This window comes from Passer domesticus, chromosome 19, assembly GCF_036417665.1.
Source record: "Passer domesticus isolate bPasDom1 chromosome 19, bPasDom1.hap1, whole genome shotgun sequence".
Classification (NCBI taxonomy): Eukaryota; Metazoa; Chordata; class Aves; order Passeriformes; family Passeridae; genus Passer; species Passer domesticus.
Window position 1 is genome coordinate 2,066,059 of NC_087492.1, and position 26,442 is coordinate 2,092,500.

Below are 26,442 nucleotides of genomic sequence, written 5' to 3' on the forward strand. Positions count from 1 at the left end.
CATTGACAGAAATGAAAATTACATCCACAGAGCTAGTGAGTATTGTGGAAAGTCTGAGGGTAAGATAGTGTGAGAGAGTGTATTAAATACCTGTGAATATGTGCTGTGAACACAGACACTGTGAAAACCAAGCTGTGATGCCTGGAATGACAGCCAAGGAGTGGCACAGGAGGAATCTGGACATTCTGGTCCTCCAGCCCTCCTCAGTGCACAGCAGGGAGAGGTGCTGCTCTGCTCACAGCTGAATGAACTGCACTGATAATCCCATTTTGTGCTGTTCCTCTTCTTTCTTGCATTCTTTTGAGCGTGCATCTTTAGCAGTGGATTTGGGATGGAGGAATGCAGGTGCTGGTACATCCCTTTCTATAGATGTAACTAGAGAGTTGTGTAGCATTTGTGGGAGGCCAGAGCTGCTCTTGCTCTGGGTATGTTCAATGTCTGTCACAACAAGCTGGGTTTCAAACAGTAAAACTGATCAAAAGCAGAGCCTGTGCAGTAACAACAATTACTCCTCTGTGTGGTTACGAGGTGTTCAAAGCCTTTCTGCTCTGGCTCTGTGGCAGGGCCACGCTCAAGCAGCAGCTTGGGGCACTTTCAGCTGCTCCATTCCAGCATCTCTGCTGGGCTTTACTGGTTCTGCACTTGGCCAGTTGAACAGAGCCCATTTCTGGAGTCCACCCCTATCCAAACCCAGCTCTGACCTTGCCCTGGAGTGGGGGAGTTTCACCTGAGTTCACCTGAGCTGCTGTGGAGAGGAGCTGGAACAAGCCATGGGATGTGGGTGAACATTTCCACCTGCCTCACCTTCCTGTGCTGGTCAGGGGGTGAATGGTGCCCAAACCCCTGCCCTTCAGCTGTACCCAGTGCCACAGGTGAGGGCCTTGCCACCAGGTTGTGTCAGTTGAGTGCCCCAGGCTTAAAACTGCAAAGTCAGAGTGCCAGAGAATCCATTTTCTAGATTCCCACTTTGCCATTTTATTCTTTCTACCTAATATTTCCTCAAGTCAGTGGATAATTTTCATGAAATTGTACTTTATTATAGTACTACTGTATGTATGTGTGTGTGTGTGTATATATATATAAAATTTTAAAAAAACCCAAACCCTAAGACTACAACATTCCTGGAGAAAACTGATTCCAAGCAGGCATTTCTCATAGTGTGTTTGGGGTTTCCTGGACAGAGTCACAAATGGTGAAAATGGAATTTTCAAGTTTGCTTCTTTCACTTGGAGGCGTGACAGATTGCAGGTTAATCTGCCTCCCCTTCCTCTTCCAGAAAAGGTGTTTCTAGTGAAATTGAGTTCATGGTATTTTGGTTTAGGGAAAACTACATTTCCCTAAAACTGTAGCCTGCACTTTCTGCTCCCTGCAAGAACCAGGACTGAGTGTTAAAGGAAGCAGATTTAATTTCTGGCTGAGCACTGAGTGATTGGAGAAAATGTGTAAATCGTCGAGTGAGCAGTGGAGTAACTCACGATGCATTCTTGTGAAATATTTGTGAAATCATAGAGCTGACAGTGAGCTCTGCAAGGTGCATTGGCTGCTGGGAATGTGCAGTTGAGGCTCTGATGCAGGCACAGCCCTGGGCCTGTGCGTGGCTTCCTCAGCTCAGCCCCAACGCGCCGGCCGCTGCAAACCGCGCCGGCACAGCGACTCAAACACTTTCAGATGTGTACAAACAACAGTAATGAACACGGGCACATGCTGAAATGGTTCTTTCCTCCCTTGCATGGTCATCTGGAAGTCCTTAGAGCGGGGTCCGTGAGCACGCAGGGGTCAGTTTTCAAAGCGGCGCGCGGGGATTTCGCCGCGCGCCGCCCGTTGCCGTTAATGGGAGTCAAACGGGTAAATCCCCACGCACCGCTTTGAAAATTTACTACTAAGCCTCTTGACTTCTCACTACATACTTTGATTGTAACAGTAATCCATGGTTAACATAATTTTCCCGACAATAATGTCAAACATACTTTTGAAGTCGGTGAATTATAGAAATAGTTACCTCTTCCATAATTCTTTAAAGATGGCCATCAGATGGATTTCACCGTGGCTTTGTGCAGTTGAAATTATTCTTTAACTCAGAAAAGAATATATTTGTTCTGTTGTGGTGCCGAACTGATTGTCTGCTCACAGTCTGAGTGTTGAGCAGCTTTAAGGTGCTCCATCCTGTGAATAACATCAGGTTCTGGCTCTGCACAGATTTAAAAGTGCATTGTACTAGGCTGGTCTCCTAAGGGAACCTTGGAGATGGAAGCTGAAATTAAGCCCAGGGAATGTATACCAGTCTTCCTTGGGGAAAAAAATCCAGGCTGTTGACTATCAGACCAGTGTGAGTAAGGAGCAAGTAAAGCAGTCATCCAAAAAAATCTAAGAAGAATTAATTTTCTCATTACAGACCTACCTATGTCTTTATTAAAGTGCTGATACAGAGAGTGGATGGTCCATAAAGCACCAAATAAACTGTGGACAGTACACAAATAATGAATGAATCCAGCTCTAATCAATTGGTGGTGTGGAGTAACTGTCAGTCTGGCTAAACTCCTGCTTTATGGCACTTTTTAAGCTTAATTTTATTATATTTATGTGTATGAGAATCTCAGAAAGTCCTAACAGGAAAAAAATGAGCAGGGAGTAGTTTTGGGTAAAAGAGGAGATTTTAATTTGCGTGCCATGCTCCTGTGGGAGTTTACAAGCTGAAAACTGCATTGAAACCAGAACTTTGTTCAGGAACGTGCAGCCACAAGAAAAATTACATGGAGCATATCTCCAGCCTACAAACAGTTTATTGTTAACATGGCTGGGAGTGTTCTGGCCAAAATGAAATCCTGGCCTTTGCTTTGTTGTCACACTTGAGCAGGGGTAGAGCCAGAGGCACAGAGCACCAGCTCTGGCACAAACCCACACAGCCCGTGCTGGATGTGAGCTCCACAAGGGTGGGACACCAAAAGCACCCCCTGACAGAGCTGAGATCACATCAGAAACAGGGAGGAATGGTGAATTGGTGCATTTGGTGTGGCTCCGTGGAGACCTGAACCAGAACCATCACATCCTGCTGTGGAACAAAGCATGAAGGAAATAATTCAAATTGTGGAGCTGAATTTTCCAGCACAAGGACCCCTGGAGTTGGTTTGCAATCATGTGATTACCTCAGGTCTCTACAGCACCTAGATGTACCTGAGGAACCAGAGAAAAAGCATCAAAATCAGGTGTTGAGGTGGGGTTTTTATGAAAACAAGGGATATGTCATTTTTATCCTGTGTACCTGTTCATCACAGACATCACTGGAGATTGCAGGGGTTATTTAAGAGTACATTGTCCTGTTCCTACTGCATTTTAGAAACTCATTTGACGTTATTAACGTTAATTCTATTAAATTATAATTATGGAGATGGAAAAGGCAAGCTCTCTGGGTGTCTGCAGGCATGTGCACAGCAGGCAGCACCAAACAAACAGGCTTTGTGGTGCTCAGATGCCTTTGTTTGCTCTTAATTTGGACAAACATGCAGCCCTTAGAGAACAGCACATTGGGAATTTCATATATAACTCTCAATTAAATTGAATTGTGCAAAGCTTATTTCTATAAATGAGAAAATTAAAACCTTTTGGTTCAAGAAGTACACAAAACTAAGTAAAACTAATGATTTATTGTTCCCAAATTAAAGCCATAAGTGCACACACTACAATTGAACTGTAGTGGTTCTTTGTTCCAACACTTTTATGCTGCTGAAAGATGATAATTTATAATCCTTGAAGAAAGACTTGTCTTAGCTTTAGGTATTTATTGTATAATTAGCCCATCCATGAACAAACCCACTGTGTGTTAATTCCAATATTCCTCCAGTGTGTATTTATCTAGCTCTTGCTCACGTGGCAGGAATGTCTGTGCAAATTATTTGAGATTAATACAAATTGTTTGTTTTCTCTAGTTGTCAGTAAATATCAGGGAGAAGTTTCTAAACAATGAGGGGATTTTTTCATACTTATTCATGGACCTGTGTGAATCAGGTCTGGAATTCCAGGGGAATATCAGCTCTGCTGCATTTCAGCCTTTGCTTTGGCTTGTGTTGCCACTTGTGTCTCCACAGTCCCTTCTGTGCAGTTTTCCTGGCACTAACAATTATCACACAAATAACTTCATTTGCAATGTGCTTTTTCCAGATGCAATCCTCCTTCACTATGATGGTAACATCAGCCCTGTCAGTGCAGAGAAGGGAGGCTTGGGGGAGGACAGAGTGAAGGTGCCATTGTTACTTCTGAGCAGCTCAAAGATCCTTTTTGCCCCTTGCCAAATATTGATGGCAAAAATCTGATTTTTGCTCTAGGTATCAGTCCAGTTTTTCAGAAGTGTCCTTGAATTTTGAATTTTGGATTGATTTAATAAGCAGACTGTAGGAACTCGTGTTCTGTCATACTGCACAGACAGAAGTTGTGTGTTTGAATTCTCACCTTAGATTTATAGTAAGCACTTTTTTTTGTACTTTTTCACTTTGTGTATTTCTAGGTTAAACAGACTCATTTGGAGTCTGATATTTGATGTGTTTGTTCCACATGTTGGTGTGAGAGCAGAAAAAGTTAAAATTTAGCATAGCTCAGACGTAAGGCATTGAATTGATTATTTTAGGAAGGTACAAGCCACCTGCAACTGCAGTAAAATATCTCTGTGCAGCCAAGGTTTCTTGCTCCTGTTCTGTGTCTGCTCCATTTGTGACTTTTCCAATGAAAGAGAAATTACAGGAGGACCAGTAAAAAACATTTGCTACAAAGCTTTGCAAGAATTGGAATTTTATTACTTGTTATCCTGCATGGTTGGGAAATTCTCCATAAATTTAAAATACTCCATGCTGCAGCATCAGAATAACCTCACTGATGGGTGAGAGTCTGTAATTTCCAGTGTGAATTCAGATTTTCAAAGAATTAAGCTGGAAGATAAGAGATTACTCCTGAGCCTGAATTCCTGGAAATGGCCTTTCAGGGTTAAATTAATCTTGTCTTGGAGTTTGATATGGATGTGAGAGGTGTGTGCCCAGAAAAGGGGGCAAAGAGGAAAAGGGGAAAAAAAGGAAAAGGGGGAAAAAAAGGAAAAGGGGGAAAAAAGGAAAAGGGGGCTGTACATTTTTACACTGTGTTTGTTCCTACAGCTTCAAGGGCATTTTCACCATGGAAAAATGTGCCCATATGTACATGTGTAACAGGCAGCACAGGGATGGCAGCTCTCCAGCCAGGATCACTTCTGATAAGGTCACTTCTCCCAGCACACTGCACATTCCCACTGGGAATGGTGGTGAGCTGGGCTCCCCCATCCCAAGCAGCCCCTCCAAACTGCTTTTGTGCTAGGTGTGGCACAGAAATGCTGCTTTATTAAACAGCCAAATAAACGACTGAGGGCTGACCTCAGCTGAGGCTTTATCACTGCTGCCCTGCTGCTGAACTCTCAGGCAGAGCTTTTCCATGGAATTCAGCATTTCATCACTCCTGGGTGGAAAGAGTTAATGCTGTGCTCGGAAGCTGCGTGGAAACACAAGACCTGTGGCTCCTCAGGGAAAGGCTTCCAGTGCAGCACCAAAACGAATCATTTGTTCAGCTTTCCAGTTGTTTTTTCAAATTTCTTTCTCACTGTAAAGCCATCTTGAATCTCCAGTAAAATGTAAAAGCATTCCCCAAGGGAGAAATACAGCGACCAAGCAGGGGGGATGCTGCTCCCTGGGCTGTGGTTTTGCAGCTTCCCTAATCTTGACAGCTCTGGTAGTTGCCCTTGGGATAGAAAGAACAAAAAAAATTCAGATCAGTCCATAAAGTTCCTGTTGGTTTGAAAGCAAAACCATCTGCTGGAGCCATGGAGTTTGTTAGGGAGTTCAGTAACAGGAGAGGCTGCAGTTGATCAGGCAGGAGGGTCCAGAGTGGGGAGCCAGGAGATGTGGGGAGCATGAGGGCAACAGCAAAATGGGTCAAAATAATGGGCTTGTTTCTTTGGTTTCAAGCACAAACTTTGAGGGAGAGAAGTGGATGCTGTGATTTCATATTCAGATTGTACTGTGGATCCTCAGGAAGGAGTGTGAGTTCTCCAGCAGGAGTTTGGACTAGACAGACACGTCCCTCAGCCATGGAATTCAGTCTCTCGTGGGTGTGAGGAAGCAGATGGAGGTGGTTGCTGTATTGTCTGAAAACTGGTGAAGACAAAGCTGAGATAACGCCTGGGGCTGTCAGCAGGGGCGTGCACAGGCACAGACTGGGGATTGCAGGGAAAGTGGCAGGTCACAGCATCTCAGCATGGTTTGGGGTGGCAGAGACATTAAAGATCTTTTATTCCACCCCTGCCATGGCAGGGACACCTCCCGCTGTCCCACTTGCTCCAAACCCATCCAGCCTGGCCTTGGGCACTGCCAGGGATCCAGGGGCAGCCCCAGCTGCTCTGGGCACCCTGTGCCAGGGCCTGCCCACCCTCACAGGCAGGAATTTCTTCCTAATATAAAACTTGGTGCTTTATCATAGAAGCACAGAACCCTTTAAGGTTGGAAAAGACTTCCAAATCCATCAAGTCCAACCCATGCCCACTAAACCATACCTTGAGGTGCCATCTCTGCTTGTTTGAACCCTTCCAGGGGTGGGCACTCCACCACTTCCCTGGGCAGACTCTTCCATTGCTTGACCACTCCTTTTCAGTGTAGAAATTTTTCCTAATATCCAACCTCAGCTTCCTTTTTAAGAATATGTCCTAATTTTTGTGGCACTTGGAATAATTCTGGACTAAGTTGGGCCCTGAGCTGAATTTGGGACGTTGCAGGTTTGACAATATGGACACTCTGTGATCCAGTAGCTTCAGATAGTGACACACAAAACAGGATGGAAATCTCTTTATTCCATATAGTGTATGGATTTCTGCAAAGCTGTTGGCATTACAGAGGCACCATTCTGTATTTATGGCTACCATTGTGTCTGCTTTGCCATTAAAACTCCAATTATTGGGGGTTTACTACATGGCTGTAAAAATTTGTAGTGGTTGGAAGCTTGACACATAAAGGTCAACCCTGCAATAATAATAGTTTAAAAAATTTTTCAAAACCTTGATTATAAAATGTGGGAATGTAAAAATACTTTGGTATTTTAAGAACTTTAGGCTAAAAGAAGAGGAGCCAGTGGTTTATCCTGGTGACTGTATGGATACATCCAAGTCAAAGAGCAGGACTCTTTTCATCCCTTTAATGTCAATATTTGAGTTCTTTCTGCACTCCTAAAACATTTGTTGTCACAGATTTAGGAAAACACACATTGCTGTGCCATTAACTTATTTTAAAAGCTTTTTTTTTTAAATAAAGCATTTAACACTAGGTCTGATTTTGTGTTTTGTGGGTTTTTTCCAGTGGTGCCTCCTGGGAGCCCTGGGCCCATCACCCGGCACGAGTCCTACGACAGCCTGGCCTCCGACCACAGCGGGCAGGAGGATGAGGAGTGGCTGTCACAGGTATGCTCTGGGGGCTTCCAGGCCACCAAAACACCCCTGGGAGCCACTGGAAGCAAAACTCACCACTTTCCTCCAAGTGGGAAGTGAACTTCCAACAGCCAGGGTGCTGCTGTGTGTGGAGCTGACTCCGCTGCTGAGCATGGGCAGGGATCTGATAGTCCCAAACCAGACCAAGCCCCAGCATCCCTGACACAATCACATCCCTGGGAAGCCCAGCAGGAAGTGGGAAGTTTCAGCTGGCAACAGCAAGTGACCTGCATCCCTTTTTCTGCTGGTGCTTTTTGGGCAGGGATGAAGGAAGGTGGCAGAATGGTGGTGCCTGTTGGGTGGGGCCCTTCCTTTGACCATAAAAATGGGGCACTGGCTGGTTTGCTTCCTTCCTTCCCTGGTTATCATTTCCTACTGAGAATTCCTGTAGGAATTCCTGACTTCTGGCCAGATATAAATACTGTATTCCTTTAAAACTATCATGCTTGGTGGAGGATTTTTATATGAGCTCTAATCTTTGTCTTGTTATCCAATCTTGCTTTGTCTCAGTCAATGAAGCTTCTCTAGAAGAACTCAGTAAATATTTGACCATTTGGCTCAAAACAGAACTCACTGTAAGAATGTAGGTCATGAATAATACACTGAGAATTAGTTCCTGTTAGAAATGAAAGGTTAGAGTTAAATAAATAAATTAAATTTACAAATGCTCTGGATTTGCCAAAGCAATTACAAGGTACCTGATCCATGGAATTCACCCTGACAAATTAGGTGGGTTTCCTCTGGTTTAAGAACAATGTTGTTGTGGGAGTGATGCATTAAATGTGTTGCTGGGGTGTATGGCATAAATATGAAATATTTATGGATGGGATTTGCTTCTCCCACTGGTGAATAAATCATACACAGCTTTTTCTGAAATGAGAGGTTAGGTTTCCACACGGACCTGCCCAGGAGGAGCATTCACTGGGGAATCCAGTCATGGGAGTTCATTTACCTGTCTGAGGTTTCAGATGTGGCTGCACGTTGAGGTGTCTCATTTGTTTGTGCTGTGGCTGATTTCTCAGAGCACAAAGATGATGAAACTTCTCAGTCAGGGCAGGAATTTTATCTCTGTGCTCATTGGGAGCAGATTTCACCTGTATTTTTCCACCTCTCCAGGAATGTTTGGAGTTACTTCCTTATTTTACTGTTCTGGTGAAACCTCAGGGAAAAACAGATTATGGTAAACCTACATTCTATCTGTTTGTTTATTACTATTTCTTGGAAGACATAAAATGTCAACAGAACTTCGACTGCTCAAACTTCACCACATCCATCCCTCCAGAAGAGTAAATAAATTTATAAAGGGAAATAAAAATCCCAAGTGATGTCACAGAAGAGGGATAATTCTGAGAATGCTCCTGGACTGTTTAATTCCTGCTGAGAGCAGGAGTGATGAGAGCCCTTGGAGCACGGCGACGCTTGCTCCCCGAGCAAGCCACTTCAGATTAAGCCTAAAGTGCAAGGATGTTTTTCAAAATTAAAGTGTTGTTATCAACAGCAACAGCAAGCAGTGAAAAAACACCGCCCTTCACTTCAACTTTTCAATTAGAACAGTGGGTAATGTGTGCTGTCAGTGGGAAGTAGATACAATATGTTTGTCCTGCACACAACAGGAGAGTGAATAGGAACATCTGGCCATAGCCTCAGTGAAATTGCAGAGGCATCTGTTTACCTCTCGGCTCTGTGACACTGATGGTTTCAAGCTTAAAATACACAGATTACTTTATCTGTGGCCTAATTTACGCTGCTGCATAAAAGCTACTTGCCTCAGAAAGGGCTGCAGCCAAGCTGAGTTAGGCTGAGCTAAATGCAAAGATGGAAATAGAGCTGCAAGGGCTGGGGTTGTTGTCTGACATTAGCAGAGAACTGACATCATCCAGGGTTTCAAATTGCTCCTTAAGGATGGAGAATCACTACTGGTATACATCTGTGTACCTATACAAAAATCTGTTTTCATTAATTCCCTTGCTAATTTGCGTTTCTGCTGTGAAGCTGATTATTGTTTTAGCAGAAATTGATAGGCACTTCATAAAAGTATAAGTTCACTAGAGTTGAATAATTTCATTTTATCTTTCATTTTTCTGATCTTTAAAAGTTCTTTTTGATTTTTAGTCTTGTATTGCGTGACCTTTCCAGCCTTAATGATTCTATTCTCTTGATTACAGAAGTTGTATGCTTTGTTTACCCTTTTATTTACAGTTTTCCTGATCACAAACACCCTGGTTCTGCTGAATTGTCAGAGTTTTGGTTAAATGGATGTGTTTGTGTGGACCCTGTGTGTGGCACATCCGTGGTTGTGTTCCTGTGCTCAGCACGACGTGGGCTCATCCCAGCACTCTGCCCATGGCTCTGGGTTATGGATCTTGTGCTTCCCACAAGATGCTCTGTGCCAGCCTCTCCTCACTGTGCCAGCAGGAATTAGGAGCTGTGATTTGCACTCCAGCTCTCAGTGTATCCATGGGAAGCAGTTGAAGCTGTGAACTCTCACCAAGCAGCTGTAACAAAGCTGGAGGGAGCTCGCTGGAAGCTCTTCCCTCGCCCTGCTCAGGATGGGGGATGTCTGGGGGATGGGGGCTCTGGGTTCCCCTCTCTGCTCCATGCAGATTCAGGCAGAAATGTGTTCCCTTTTGGTCATAGCATTCGAGTTTTGGGGTGTATTTCATCATGGCAAGGGGAGGAAAGAACAGGATCAGGTGAAGTGGTGGCCAGGATGAAGCTTTGATCTTCAGAACAATTTAAGAGCTGGAGTTCAGTGTCCTGAGGCTGGTGGTTCACAAGCTTTCAAGTCTCTGCAAGAAGCTCTTGGCTTTGGCTGAAGCATCATTCTCCAGCAAATACATCCCCAATTTTGCTCTGTGAAACATTCCTCCAAACACCCTGGCTCAGAACACCCTTGAGAACAGCGGGATTCCAGGAGTCCAAAGGAACCCCTCATTATCTGGAGTTGCAGCTCTGTGTTAATCACTGCCCATATCCCTTCCCACAGGTGGAAATTGTGACTCACACTGGGCCTCATCGACGCCTGTGGATGGGCCCCCAGTTCCAGTTCAAAACCATCCACCCCTCTGGCCAAACCACCGTCATCTCCTCCAGCTCCTCCGTGCTGCAGTCGCACGGGCCCAGCGACACCCCGCAGCCTCTGCTGGACTTTGACACAGATGATCTCGATCTCAACAGCCTCAGGTAAAAATCAAACCAATTCCCAGCTGTCTGACATTTGCTGTGTGTGGGATGTGTCACAGTTTTTATCAGGCTTGTCCAGAGGAAAGTCTTGGAAGAGCGTGTGATGCGCCAGTGAGAAAAATCAGTCCAGGCCAAGCAGCTCAGATTCCTTCTGCTGTCCCTTCTTGGGCACATTGTCTTAGTCTTTGTCTTGTGCAAAGACAGCACAAAGTCTGCTGGCCTTGCTCAGTGTCCTCTTGCCTTTCACAGTTTCTGCATTGCTTAATAAATTCATTTTCTCAGACATGAGTGGGAGCTTTGTGCCATGAATTTAGACAGCGGTCAGTGTGTTGGAACAGTAAGTGAACTTCTGGAATGTTTTCCTCCTCCCTGTTTTTGTTTTTTTCCCACTCCTTTTTTTCCTTCCTTGTAATTCTTTTTCATGTATTTAATTCATCTGGTTTTGGACATTAGATGATTTGGAATTGGGGGCAGGGGGTGGGTTTAGGGAATGGAAGGAAGGAGAGTGAGGGTAACTGTGGGTTTACATTTACTGGTGATTTGTAGAAGAGATTTATGCTCCAAGAGTTTGTGTCCTGCCCAGTAACTCCAGATTTAACAAGTTTCCATGCTCCTGACTCTGCATGTGATTTGAAGTCCAAAGTTCTGTGGTAGGGACTTGGATTGTTTGGGACTGTGTCTGAAACTCTTAGGAGTAAAGCAAGAGAGATGGATAACATGACTTGTCCCATGAAAAGTGGGCAGATTGTCCTTGGACTGGAAATCCACGGGTTTGAAACGTGTGATTTCTCCTTGTGTGTAATTACTGCCATGAGTAAGGATGTGGCCGTCAATTTCTTTTTTATATACGTATACACATGCAGAAAGAAAGCAGAAATAAAAAGAAGTAATACAGATCTGTGTTACAAAAGGAATCACAAACGGGTCTTTAAAATCCTGCTGTTGAGGAGGGTAATGGAGGCTTTTTAACCAAGTTTGGGTAGGGTGATCTTTTTCCTTTGAGGCTTCCTGAGAGCTCCCATCTGAGCCATTCTTTGGGAATACCACTTTGAGTCTCTAGGCAGATTATCCCAATCTCAGGTGCACCAAGCAAGGGAAACCAGAACTTTCCAACGGCTTTTAAGCAATTTCACAATTAAATTGCTGCTTGTCCCAGGTGATTCTTGTTTGGGTGAGATTGGCTCCACCTGAGGGGTGGCTGTGAATTCTCTGGAGTCACCATCCTGGACCTGTTCAGGAAAGGACTGGACATGGCCCTCAGTGCCACGCTTTAGCTGACGAGGACCTGCCGGGTCACGGGTTGGACTTGCTGGCCGTGAGGGTGTTTTTCAGGCTGGCTGACGTGTGCTTGTGTGCCTGGCAGGATCCAGCCGGTGCGCTCGGAGCCCGTCAGCATGCCGGGGTCCCCGCGGCCCGCGGCCGACCGCCGCGGCGTCTCCACGGTCATCGATGCTACTTCAGGTAGGAGCACCCTCGTTTCTGTCCCACATTCATCAGCATGCTCTTTTGTTTTGGTTGGTAATATGTGTACTAATCGTTGCCATCGAGGTTGTCCTGGTTTTCTGCACCACAGGGTAAGTGCTGTCTCGTACAAATACTCGATCCTGCCCTCATGATGATTTTTATTTCCCTCCCCACCCTTACCAAATGTAAATTCACATCATTGTGGTAAGATCCGGACACACTATTTATGTAAAGTTTAACATGAGCTCTAGAATGCTAAAAATTGCCTAAACTAAAAAGCAGAACATTTACAAATACTAACACTGAAATGCTTTTATTAATGAATGCCTAAAGCATAGAATATTACAGTTCCATCTCGTTTATAAAGTAGCTTTCATTGAAATGTAATCATAAATGTAATTGATTTCTGTGAGCACTTGGGACAACAGGAGAGTTTATCTAATGTTTGTGTAATAGGCACATTTTCACTGCTCTGCTCTGAAAAGAGTGTGTAGATTTAATACTACAGTGGTTGTGTTAATATCAACAGAGTAATAGATGTGCTATAAAGTTCTCTTTTCCCCTCAGTGCTGGGGAATAGCCTGTCTAAAGAAACAAGGGCAGCAGCAGCAGAGCTTTATGTTCCAGTGCAGCTGCACAGCGTCTGAGGGTCCACACAGCAGGATTTTGTCAAATAAAATCTCTCACAAGTAGAATTATTAAACACACAGCATTAGTCAAACAGTCATGTCGGAGAGGATTTTAATCTTCAGTGATTTGAAAATCCCTGGAGACTCCTGATTGGATTGAGGTTAAACTGTAAAAAGAGACTGTAACACATACAGAGAGGGGTTTCTGAAGGTTGGTTTCTGAAAGAGAGTTAAAATAAAAGCTCCTGTTTCAGACTCTGTTTGCTGTTTGATATAAATGCTGAGTCCAAGATACTTCATTGTTTGCCAAATGAATTTATTTGGGTATTACAGGATATTTCATATATGTGTTTATAACAGAGTTCAATAGTAACCACATTTACTTTGGATATTGAGAATTGTCCTTATAAATTCCATTTCAAATATTTAAAAGTTGTTAAATTAATTCCTGTTGGGCTTAGACAAACATCTGGTGTTGGTTATTGAAGGGGAATTTTGTTTGTTTTACTACATGGCAAAGTAATTTTGAAAATAATTGTTTGATACAGAAGAAAATATTAATGCATCAGTTATGATTTTTTTTTGCCTAGTTCATCTATAGTTGTTGCTCCTAAAAGGTTCCAAGTTGGAATCACAGGAGTGCTTCAGGGTGTGTATGTGACACTTGAGATTCTGAGTGATTAATGGAGAGCTGTGCCTCACTATCAGCTGATACAGAGAGAGATCTCAGCATTATCAGGGTGGGGATTTCCCCTCCTGTGTAGGAGCAGTGCCTTCCCCTGTATCAGGGATGTGCAGTAATTCTGAAATGTGATCATTCTGTAACTGCAACACTTCCTAAAGCTGTGTTACTCCATCTGCAACAGAAACAATGGAAGCACAGGACTGTGCCTCTTCCGTGCTGAACAACTTTTCCTGAGGTGTGGATGGGGCTTTAATATGACCTGACTCATGTGAATGTGATGAAGCCTCGTTTGTAATGCCTTTAACATGTGTGTCTGTATTAAAATTGCCAAAATCCATTGTGTACATTGTTAGGACACTAAAAATATATTTACTGTACAGCAGTGACTCAGTTTGGTTGTAACACTTCATAAGTTTCTTGTAAACAATACATGGGTTTTGTCAGGGACATGCTGATGGCAATATTTTATTTACTTCACCCAGAAAGGTTGGGTTGGAATTGATTTTTGATTCAGGGATTTTAGCATCTCTTTGCAGGTTTTGTGTTGCCTGATCCTCACTCTTTCCCATGCAGAACTTAGGGGTTCAGATTCTAAATAGTGTGATGGTTTAGGGGTGTGAATTGTTGCAGAGTAAAGGAGACACAAGGAAAATATGTACACTGTTTTTGAGATTTCAAACTGTTCTTGTACCAGGGCCCAGCAAAAGAAAGAAGAGTCTTTTATGCTTATTTTCTTCTCCTCCCACCCCTGAGATGTGCAGAAAACTCCATTAATCTCAGCTGTGGATGGGAAGGGTTTGGCTTTAACACCACTCATGTACAGCACTGGGTTTTTGTGTTCCATTCTACACTTTGAGTATTCTCATTTCCTGCTCTTCCCACGCCGTGCCCTACACAGCTGATGTTCTTTATGGAAAAAAGACATTTTTAGGTTCCAAGGATTTTGAAGTAGCTCATAAATTTCTGCTGCCTGAGCTGAACCAGGAAGTGATTGCTCAGCTGTGCCCCTGCACTGGAGCCTGTTGCACTTTATGAAGATGCTTATCTGGAGCTCTGATTGCCTGTTGCTTGGAGATGCAACCCGAGTGGCGCCTCTGCTTATCTGACTCATCACTTCTCCTTCCTATCCAAAGACTCCAAGTACATGTTTATCATCTCCATTATCCTTCTGCCATTCCCAATAGCTTCCTTCCTTCTCCTCCACTGGTGACAATTCTGTTGTTGCATTTATTTGTGTGCCTTGTTTTTTTAAGCATGGCTTTTTCCTCATGTGTCTGTAAAACTGTGGTGTGCTAAGGACAGTCTCATAAGATCACTTGGAAAAGTCTTCATTTAAAAAGTGCAAAATTCTAATGCTGTTATCAATGATGAAAATTTACAGTGGCATTCTCAAGGTGGATGGCTGAATCTGTAAAGGTTACTTGGATATGTTTTAAAAATGTATATTACAGTGGTTCTGTCAACCATATTATATAGTATATTATATGGTTCTCTCAACTCAAAATTCTCCTAAGACACTCTTTTCTGCTTTATTTTTTTCAAGAAAAGTTTGCAAGAATTCAGTCACCTAAAGCTACTGGACACTTGTCCCCCAATGCACATATTTGAGTCATATGCATCAGAGAGAGAACATACCCTCAAGGATTAAATGCACTGTAATTCCAGATGCTGTTCCAGATTGGCAGCTGGAAATGTTAGAGGGGGACAGCAGTGAGTTTAAATCTTTGTAAAGCAGGAAGCCTTTGGTGATAATGCAGCAGCAGAGCCACTGCACAGGTAGGAGCTGCTCACTGTGTGCAGCAGCAGAGGTGTCTGTCCCTCCTCCCCAAATCTGTGCTCAGGCTCTGGGCTTGGCTTGACACAGGTGGGTTAAGCCTTAGCAAGTCAGGTTCTATTTATGAGCCCAGAAATGAAAGAGAAACCTTAAAGAGTCCTCCTGTGTGCAGGTGATGGTCACACTCTTTACACACCCACACCAACCAGGCACCTCTGAATTTTCATTCTCTGACCCGTGGAGGAATGACACACATCATATGTGTTACACATCTGAAAAAACAAACCTGGTGGGGCTCTCTGAGTAATGAATGATGCAGAAATCAGGGGTATGGGCAGGTTAGGGTATCTGTACAGTCAACTCTGAGCTTCCAGAGCTGGAAAAGCTCCAGGGAGAGGATTTTGCAGCAGTTGCTGGTCAGTGTTTGCCCACAGAGCTGCACTGAGTGTTTCCCTTCAGCTGCACCCCAGGTGTGGGCTCAGGTCCTCAGGTGTGCTCAGTGACTCAGTGCTGCTCATTTAAGAGAAGTGCTGCATCTGTGTGTCTGTATGGAAACCTTGTTTGTTCCCTCACACAAAGCTTTTGGACTCTTACCCATCAACCAAGTAATGATTTGGTTGCATTGCTAGTGGAGGATGAGAACATTGACAGAGGAATTGTCTGATCTCTTTTTTTGCATCAACCTCTTCCTTTCCTGCTGGGAGGAGATCACAGAATAGAATCATAAATCTATTTCTTTCTTGCCTAGAATAAGTACAGAAATTGAGTGGGAAGGATTTCAGTGAGTGGCATTATTTAATGAATAAAATTAATTTGTAGAAGAAAAAGATCCTGAGGATTCTTTTCCTCATTAATTGTGTGTGGGGTGGAGGGAACCTTAATGTTCTCAACTGAAACCTGGTGAGTGCTGTGCTGCAGGGGCATGCACACATCATTTTTTAATGAAGATTGTTTATTGCTGTTGTATGAAACTCTGATAGTACTAAGCTCTCTTCTGGTTACTTCAATCAATGCCCACTTAAAATCAGCTTGTAATTTAGTACTTCCCTCTCTTTTGTGTGTGACTGGCTGGTCATGGACAGAGAGTTCTGCCTGCAGAGGTTTAATGAAAAGAAGAATTGACTGGGGCTTTGTGGGGGAGGGAGTTGTCCTTTTGTTGTTCATCACCACACCTGTGAGGCACAGACCATGGGACAAATTCTTACTGTCCAGCAATGCTCTCACTTGGAATTTAATAAACACTTCTGCTGTCACACCTTAAACCATCTGAGCTCCTTTCTGTTGTGTGCACAATCAAATATTCATTCCCAAACGCTGTACACCACAAAGTGCTGCCTGGGAGCAGTGCAGATCAGTTATTCAGGTAGTAAAGATGTGTGAATGCAGCTGGCAGATGAAGTCACCACCACTGTGAATTCCCAGGCTGTCCCTGCTGCCACAGGCAATAAATGCCAGGCTGAGGCAGGGCTGGGCTCCCTTTGCAGGAGCTCTGGTGTCAGGGCTGCCCTGCTGCAGGGCCATGAAATCAATCCTTGCTGCAGTCCTTGACCCGAGCCTGTAATTACCTGCCTGGGATAAAGGTGGTTTGTTGTGGCAGATAGAGACTGCACTCAGGGCTGCAGAGGATAATGCTGAGCTTTGAAGGCAGGGAAGGGGTTTGGCCCCTGGGCTGTTCTTCACAGTAATTGAGAGGTTTTAATAATGGGCAGAGAACAAGCTGCTCTTAGGGGGCATCACCTGTTCAGTCACACAAAAAAACCAGCCCAGCACTGCTTGGTTTGTAGTTACTCATCCTGTCAGCCTAAATTTACATGAGTTTAAGTTATGTTTCTTTCCTGGGATAACTTCTGTGCTGATCCTGTTAATGTATCTATTTAAAATGCTTATGATGTTACCTATTTGCATAACATTTTCTGCATTATTCCCTGACCAGTGACAGCATGTGGGATATCTCAGGTGTCTTTGTTTCCTCCCATGTGCTCCTGCTCTCTCCATCCAGCTCATCTGCCTTGCTAAGTGTGCATGAGCTGCATAATGCAAAATTCTGCTACTTAGAATGTTTTCAACTTGATTTATTTCATCTAATTTGAGAAAATGTTATCTGATGATTTTTGAAGAGAGCCTTAAGACAGAACTGACTCTGCCAGGCTCCAAGATGCCAGTGCAGTGTACATGATGCCATCTGCAAGCAGCTATGCCCTATAGACTGGGGAGATGTGAGGAGAAACTGAAGTGACCTGACACTACTGATGGGGCACTTGCTGCTGGATCATTGCCTGGGCTGGGAAAAGACTCAGCTGCAGGGATCCACGGAGCAGCATTAATGTCTTGAAACACTGGTGGGTGTTTTCTGGAGGCAGGAGGAGTACACTGGAGAGGACAGGCACGGCAGCAGTGAGTGAAAGGCAGAAGAATCATTAGATGCTGATTTAATTTTCCACCCTGTGATGATTGTGGGTGGTTTAGTCAGTTCTGGAGGTGGCAGCTCACTCCCCACAGCACAACGTGGTGATGTGGGGTGGCTTTGCCCTGCAAGGGACAGAGGAGACTCCTCATGCCAGTTTGCCTGTGGTACAGCTAGGCAGTCTGATAGTGATTGAAGCAATTCATCTCTTTTAAAATCGTTGCATTTCAAACCAAGCCTGTATCAGCTGAAAAGAAACAGTGCTGCATGCATCTGATTTCAGTGGTGCAAGTGAAAATCAAAAATCAGCAAAAATCAGCTCTTTTTTCCCAGGCCCTGCTGTGTTGACTTTGAGCAGCTGAGGGTCCTGGAGGTGCTGCTCTCCTTGTTCACCTGGCCCAGGTGGTTTTTGGCCCAGCAGTTCCCCTGCTGATGCCACAGCTCCCTGGGTGAACTGTGACCTCCCCAGCACCAGAAGCACATCCAGGGGATGGGGTTTTCCTTCCCACAGGAGGATGAGTTGCAGGGGGCCCCCAGGGCCCTGGGATGGTCCCTGGCACAGGCTGCTGCTCCCAGACAGTTGTTCCTGTGTCACACAGCCTGCCTGAGCGTGTTCAGGGCTCCATTAGTGCAGCCCCTGCAGTGTCTCACTGCTCAAGTGTGAGCCACCAGCTTCCAGCTGGGGAAGGCACCTTCAGTTCACATCAGCTGAAAAATTGCACTGGATAGAGCATGGTGTAAGCACAGAAACACCACGGGTTTGTTTAGGGGGGAAAAAATCATCTTGTTGTCCTGGGTGTTTTGTGCCAGTTAACAAAAACTCGTTATTAATACGAGATTCTTGTGTGCCCCTTAATTATCTTTCATTAACAGCTGTTAATGCTGTGTGTAGGTAGCTTTAAAGCTCTGAATAAGTGGGAAGTGTTGATTCTAATCATATCTGACACCACAATCTTCTGTGGAACAACACATGAGCTGAGATTCCCGATGGGCTCCTGTAGGATACAATATTTATTATAGCTGGAGATCTGAGAGCTCCCAGCTACTGTTAAACTTACAAGAGATCCAGAAACCTCAGTGTCTGTACTTGTGTTTTGAGAGATTGCACAGAAATAACACACCACTGGTATTTGGAGGCAGCGTGTGCATTGACATTTCTGCTCTTTTCCTACACTGCTTAAAGGAGGCATTTTGCAAATCTTTATCTTTTTATAAGCTTGTAACATATTCTAAGCTCATCTATTAATCTAGACTGCTTGAAATGGCCTTCAAATGGATGTGCAAATTAAGAGTCTTTGAATTTTGGAGTGAGTATTGTTTCAGGGAAAGCTTTATTTGTAATCAGTTTATAATAGAGACATTTTATTTAGTGATTTCATTAATTAGGCTTTATCTCTCAGAGTATTTGCTCACCATTTCCCACGTTTGCTTTGAAAACATCTAAATATGCCTCATTATTTCTTGTTGCCTCTTTGGCCTGCAGTCTCTGTTAGATGTTGATGGTTTCAGCCATCAGGATTCTGCTTCTGATCTTCCAGTTTGTCCTCCCCTCTTTTCAGGAGGTGTTCCAGAGCATCAGCCCTTGTCCTCAGGGCTCTGCACACCCTTCCTTTTGGCTTTCATTTTCCTCCTGCTGTAATTTTTAATGTAATATCAGCACAAGCACTTATTTTCACCACTGTTAATCCAAAAGGAGCAGGTTTTAGCAATTGTCCATCAGAGCGTGATAAGGATGAGTGAGCAGAAGTGTGGATTTGGGGATAAAACTGAGCTCTTTGGCGTGATAAATTAGCCAGGCATTTCATCTACTCAAAGGTGGAGTTTAATACCTTGAGGGTGTTCCAATCACAGCCTCCTCACCCTGGCTACTCACTGGAGTAAAGATGTTCTCTGCTGGGAATAAATATTTATATCTGAGTTGAAATACAGCCTGTTGGTGCTTACTTGTGTGTATATTTTATTGCCTCCGTGACGTAAGGGGTAAAGAAACAGATGGAAAATATTTTGTTTTCCTTAATTATCCACCACTGTGGGATACCCATTGGCTTGGGGCTGTGGCTCCTCCCCTGCCTTGGCCTCCATCCCTGGCATCACCCCAGCCAGATTTTAATAGTTCTTTATCTGCTGCTTGCATTGCTTTTAACTTTCACTTTTTATTACAACCCAGCCTAAATTGGGTGCTGGTTACTGCTCCAGCTCTGGTGGAGAGCTCTGAAAAGCCAAAGCTGGTGCCAGCAGCAGAGAGCAGGAATGGGAGCACGGGGTGAAAGGAGCCCCTGATTGTCACCATCCTCCTCCTCAGCTGCCCTGCTGTGCAAGGAGAGTGCTGGAGGTCCCAGCCTCCAGCTGGGGGGCTTTTATTCCTGCTTGGAGCAGCTCACCTGGGATTCCTCCTTCCAAAAGGAGGAGTCTGAGTCTCTTCTCTCACCTGAAGCCCAGCACTCCCTGTTCTTCAGCCTGGTGCTGCTCCCCTTGTGGAGGTGGGAACGAGCAGGGCACAGTCAGCAAGGACAGAAATCAGCTTTGGGGTTATTGGCATTGTTATCCTGGATCTGTGCAGGTGAGAGGTGGTCCCTGAGCCTGGAGCCCCAAGGCTCTGCTCAGTGCAGGCCTGGAAAATGGAGCAAGGGAAAAGCAAAAGGTGCTGATATGAACAACATATGGTTTTTGCTGGAGTTTGGCCACAGATTTAAGGCCTCAGAGTGGATTCCTGGAGCCTTCGTATCCTATCCCAAAACCAACACGAAAACCTTTCCAAATACATTTTATAAGCTCTGAGATTGTAATAGTCCTATCAAAAATCCCATCTCCATGTCCCCAGGTCAGCTGGGGTGCAGAGCATCCCCTCCTGCAAGCCCAGGCTTGCCAAGGCTTCCTTGCCTGGCATTTCCCTGCAGCAGCAGCAGCAGCACTTCGTGCCCGGCGTGGAGCAGCCCGGGGGCTTGGCCCAGCTGCTGGCCCTGGGGCTCACATCTGCTCAGGAGTGCCTGGCCCTGTGGCCCAGCTGGCCCTGGCTCCCCAGAGCCCACCCGGGCTGCACTTGTGAGCCTTTGGCACAGCTTGGGGGAGTGGAGGTTTGGGAGCTGGCTCTGCCATCCTCTGTGCTGCGTTTCCTCGGGGCTGTGGGTGTCAGAAGTGACACATCCATAGCATCTTCCAGTCTGGGACACTGCAAAGAATCCTGGCTATTCACTCCAGGAAAGTGCTTAATTAATTTTACTTAATTAAGTGCTTACTTAATTTAACCTTGCTGCAAAAAAGCAGGAGAAGGCACTGTTGGCAGTAGGAATCTTGCTAGCTCCTTGCAGTTCCCATTAATTGGGATTTTCACCTTATTACTTACAGCAGGAATGCTGAGCAAACCACTGAGTACTCTACTTTTTACCCATCACTTAAAATATATTTTAAAAATAAGGATGATTTTACTTGTGATTGAATGTAAGATGTGGTAAATTGCTGTAGATAATCTGCAAAGTTTTTGTGTTGCTGGTGGATTTTTAACAAGCAGAAAGTTGTTGTGAAAGAATTTGGAGAAGCAAAAAGTGTCCTTTGGCTTTGGTGTTTGTATTTAAACTCTAGGAAAATAACCCAAATCAAAGCAAACCAACACTCAGTGTACAGTGAAATGTTTGCAGGGAGCTGCATCTTAGCACTGAAGTTAGATAAAAAATTCACTGTGTTGTAAGTGAACCATTTCCCCCTTGATTTGTGTCCAAAATATGAGGAAAAATCTTGCAGCTGCATTATGCATTTTACAAAAGAACATATGCATGCATTTAAATCATTTACATTTCGTCTTTGCTTTCCCTTATTTTTAACCCATATTATGGTGAGTGACAGCGTGTTTGGAAAACTGAGGTTGAAAGCAAAGTTTAAACTTTGATGCCCAGTAAGCTGAACTGCCAGCAGGGCTTCACTATTTCATGATTTTATTTCAAAGTTTGGCTCATGCTTTTTTCCTTTCTCTCCAATGAAACGTGATTGAAACTTTGTGAATCTGCCTGAAAAAAAACCCAAAATTAAATTATACTGCAGTTGGTTTGTGCTGGTCCTCCAGCTCCTGCAGAGGAAGGTGCATCCTGGGAAGGTGCACAGCTTAAAGATGTTGTGGGCCAGGCTCAATTAATGATCATTAATTGGTGATCATTGGGTGGTATCAAACATTCCCCATGCCATGCCATGGTTTTTGCTGGGGCTGGAGGGGAAGCTGGAGGGGCAGCAGCTCTGTGTGACGTGGCCATTTCTCAGCTCTGTGGAACTTGGATCCATTCTGCAGCAGGAATGACCAGGAATGACCATCACCCACTGGGGTGTGATGCTCTGTGTGGAGCCATCAGCAGGCAGCATCCCCCACTGCTGTGTGAACAAATCAACCCAGCTTCATTGGCCCAGTTGTGGCCTTTAATAACCCTTCAGTGGGGGATTGTGCAAGGCGTGAAGTGTGAGCGCCGGGTCACGGCTCGTGGGGGACAGGGAGCTGCAGGGGGACAGGTGAGGGCTGCCCCCTCTGCCAGGGGACACTAGGGTGGCACAGGGACAGGTGAGGGCTGCCCCCTCTGCCAGGGGACATGAGGGGACAGGTGAGGGCTGTCCCCTCTGCCAGGGGGGACAGGGGTGGCACAGGGGGACAGGTGAGGGCTGCCCCCTCTGCCAGGGGACACTGGGGTGGCACAGGGACAGGTGAGGGCTGCCCCCTCTGCCAGGGGGGACAGGGGTGGCACAGGGACAGGTGAGGGCTGCCCCCTCTGCCAGGGGGGACAGGGGTGGCACAGGGACAGGTGAGGGCTGCCCCCTCTGCCAGGGGACACTGGGGTGGCACAGGGGGACAGGTGAGGGCTGTCCCCTCTGCCAGGGGGACACTGGGGTGGCACAGGGGGACAGGTGAGGGCTGCCCCCTCTGCCAGGGGACACTGGGGTGGCACAGGGACAGGTGAGGGCTGTCCCCTCTGCCAGGGGGGACAGGGGTGGCACAGGGGGACAGGTGAGGGCTGCCCCCTCTGCCAGGAGGACACTGGGGTGGCACAGGGGGACAGGTGAGGGCTGCCCCCTCTGCCAGGAGGACACTGGGGTGGCACAGGGGGACAGGTGAGGGCTGTCCCCTCTGCCAGGGGGGACAGGGGTGGCACAGGGACAGGTGAGGGCTGCCCCGTTTGCCAGGGGACACAGAGCTGGCACAGGGACAGGTGAGGGCTGCCCCCTCTGCCAGGGGACACAGAGCTGGCACAGGGACAGGTGAGGTCTGTCCCCTCTGCCAGGGGACACAGAGCTGACAGGTGAGGGCTGTTCCCTCTGCCAGGGGACACTGGGGTGGCACAGGTGATAGCTGCCCCCTTTGTCAGGGGACACAGAGCTGGGCTGTGCAGAGCAGCAGCACCATGCAGAGGTACCCAGTGGTGCTGGGAACTGGGGTTTGTCACCTTCCCCTGGTCCCACAGAGCTGCCCTGGTGTGGCACTGCCACCGGAGCGGTGACAGGACACGGTGCCAGCACTCAAAGGTGCCCTGTGAGGAGCCAGCACAGCCTGGGCTGGTGCAGGGCACCAGAGCTTGGCTGCACTGCTGCCTCTGAGCCCTGGGGCTGGCAGGGACACTTTGACACACAGAGCCACGGGGTGTGCTTGTAAATGCAGGTTTGCAGCTGGGATATTTGCACTCATCTCCTGGATTCAGAGCTCAGAATACAGAGGGATTCATCCCTAACAGCAGAATTTTTTCCTCATTGTCTTCACCTTCCACAAGAGTTAAACTTCCAGTTCTTCATTTATTTTCCTGGTAAAGATTGACTTATAATTGAGGATGTCACGTGGAGGACCTGTAACTTATTTGTATATCCATCCTTGCATGTTTAAAACCAAGTCAAGGAACTAATGAGGTTACAAAAATATTGCTGATCCTGAAGCAAATACAGTTGGAGAACATATGCTTTGGTTTTACATTTCTGCCTGTAAAAGGTGACATGTCCCGTGTTTGTCATTTAATTTAACATTCTATATATTTTTAAACGGCTGTATGATTTGAAATCTCCAGATGCCAGGCTGTGTGCTAAATGAGGTTGACAGTTCAGTGATGTGGAAGGCCATTATCTCACCTTTGTGCCTCTAAACTGTAGCCACTTGCCTCTGCCTGCTCATAATGCATTTACTGCCTTGCAGCCCAGGAATTTTTAACACCTATTGAAAGCATTAATTAGCTATGCCACACTGATGAGCGCTTTAAGTGAAAAGCAAGAATTGATGCTGCTCTGTGAGTCGGTGTTTCTCCCACTTCAGAGGATGGGCAGTACCTAGAGAAATGCAACCCCATATTTCTCAGCACACTCAAGCTGTGAAGCCCTGAGTGTGCCCTGGCCATCACCACAGGTCCACATCCCATCCCTGTCTGTGCCTGGGACATGAGGCCATGTCCTGATAAACAGCTCTGAATGGCTCCATCCCTGCCAGCTGGTGCCATCTGTAAACCAATAAACCAAAATTCAGCCTTTTGCACCCCATTACTGCTGTCCTGAGTCAGCAGGTCCCAGATAGGATCATTTTTCTCTGTGAAAAGGGATAATCATTACTAGGCCTGTAGAAGTTCAGTAGTACAAGAATAAATGTGGCAATTGGATCTTAAAAGCTCACCAGCCTGAAACTCTCCCTCTTGTCTGATTGGGCCTCCAGTGCCTTTGATCACCATTTTCTCCTCTTTCTCAGCAGTATTCTTGGTTTTCCCTGTTCTGCTGGGCCCTTGTGACAGTTTCTGCTGCAGATCCCAGCTGTGCTCAGGCTCCAGGAGGTTTGGATGATTAGTCAGCATTTGGTTTCCATATACAGCAGAAGGACGTCTGGAGGAAATATTCTTATACATATTTGCAGGCAATAGGATCAAAGCCCTCTCTAGGTTCTCAGTTTTAATTTATCTCTTCTTGCTTGCTGTAGAAGGGACATCAAATGGAATCCATGTTAGTGGGAGGGAAGGGAGCCCTTGGCTGGGTGGTTTTGGGAGCAGCATTCAGCCCAAAGCTTCACATCCTGCCCTTTCTTCCTCCATGGCATTGCCAAGCTCTGAATTTTGGGCTTTGTGCCTATGTTTCTACCCAGCTGTGCCTTCTTTCTTTGAATCCTGGGACAAAATTTTTGTTTCATTTTTCCTCAGATTTTGCTCTTGCCTCCAGCCACAGCTGCTGAGCACATCTTCACCTTTGTCACAGTGTTTTCTGTAGTTCTTAATCCCTGTGTGGGCTCCTTTTCTGTGTAACACAGGCACAGCTCACACCCTGCATCGAAGGAATTCTCGTTCCTGTCTCCTCTTTGGAGTTTTTTGGTAAATTCCCCCAACCTCTCTTCCTGATATCTGTCAGTATTTGCCTGGAGAAGTGGCTGCCCCATCCCTGGAAGTGTCCAAGCTCAGGGCTTGGAGCAATCTGGGGTAGTGGAAGATGTTCTGCCCATGGCAGGAGGTGGGAATTGATGATCTTTAAGGTCCCTTCCCATCCCATGGTTTGATTTAGTCCTCCACAAGAAGCAAAGATCTGGAAAATAAGATCTGAACCTTTTCCAGATCTCCACTCATCCTTCAGGTGTCAGCTCCCAAAGCTGGGACCCCCAGCAGAAATGTGAGGACCAGCAGCACCTGGAGCTGGCTCTGTGGGAGCAGTTCCCTGGGCAGGTGGATGTTGTGGTGTTAGAAATTGTATTTATGTCAGCTTCACTAGATCCCTTTTTCTGTACCTTTCATTAGATTCTCACAGTAACAATTTGTAAACCTGGGTGTTTTGGCAGTGTGGGCACTGCTGGAGACAGCCAGAGGTGACTGTCATTAGTGAGGAAGCAGAATATTTTAATTACACAAATCCTGTAACATTTTCATCCGAGCAAGTTTTCTGCATTTTTAGCAAGTGAGGTAAACCAAGACATCTGAGACCTTTTTACATCACATTTTCAGAAAGGCCTTTTTTTTTTTCCTCTGATAGAAGATCTGCATTAAAAAAAAAAAACCACATAATTAGTTTGATTTCAGTCATCTACTCAACATTTCTAAGGCACTTGCCAAATGATCCCAGGTGTGGGATTGCAGCAGGTAATTTCCTGTGCTGTATTTGTGTGGATGATTTTCTGTGTTAGAAGATGATATCGGCTCACCTGGCCCCTCAGTGACAGAGAAATCCTTTGTTTATTCATTTAGTAGGCAGATTAACCCTAATGAATCTGGCTTCCTGGAAATAGATACAGGGGACAATAGCAGAGTGAGGAGTGGGGAGAAATGGGGCAAATTCCCTTTTCTTTCTTCACTTGGAAATAATGGTGGCTTTCAGAGCAGGGTGTTTTAAATCCGAGAGGAACGTGAAATATGTCAGCCAGAAATTCTTGATTTTGAACAAAAACTTTTCTTCTGTGCCTCAAAGAGCTACCAGCTCTTGTTAGCCTGCTACAATTCTGCCCTGCTGAACCTGTTGGAATGTTTTGCCCTGTCAAAAATCAGGATGAAGTGAGCATCTGAGATGCTTACACTTCATTGTTGGATGACCTCATGTTCTCTGGAGTATGAGGTATTTGTTAATTAATATTTCTGTGAATTAGAAGTTCATCCTATAATCTGTGCAAGTAAATCATCCATTATACAAGACAGCCAGAGGAAAGCACTGGAGTCTTGATGGCTGAAACAATTTTATTTTTATGGAAATAAAGCTGTGGAATGTGTGTCAAGGTGTGCATCGTGTTTGTTACCTGAGCAGTTGTACTGGGCCCATACAGGCTTAGGCTGCACATTTTGCTTTATTTTCAGCTGTTCTCCCATTTGAGCTGGCTCAGAAAAGCTTTGAGGAGCACTTCAAACAGCTCAA

The 26,442-nt window shown here is 45.4% G+C and overlaps 1 protein-coding gene across 11 annotated transcripts in view; it reads left to right on the forward strand.

Annotated features, from left to right (window-relative positions):
* The window catches only part of BCAS3 (BCAS3 microtubule associated cell migration factor), a 300,344-nt gene that overhangs the window by 115,088 nt on the left and 158,814 nt on the right, over window positions 1-26,442 (forward strand). For all 11 annotated transcript variants that reach the window (XR_010349455.1, XM_064394988.1, XM_064394990.1 and 8 more), the window contains 3 exons: window positions 7,356-7,456; window positions 10,470-10,666; window positions 12,030-12,127. Coding sequence is in view for 10 of the 11 variants with exons in the window: in XM_064394988.1 (XP_064251058.1) it covers window positions 7,356-7,456; window positions 10,470-10,666; window positions 12,030-12,127 (396 nt within the window). In the remaining variant the exon portion in view is untranslated. The remainder of the gene's footprint in view (window positions 1-7,355; window positions 7,457-10,469; window positions 10,667-12,029; window positions 12,128-26,442) is intronic.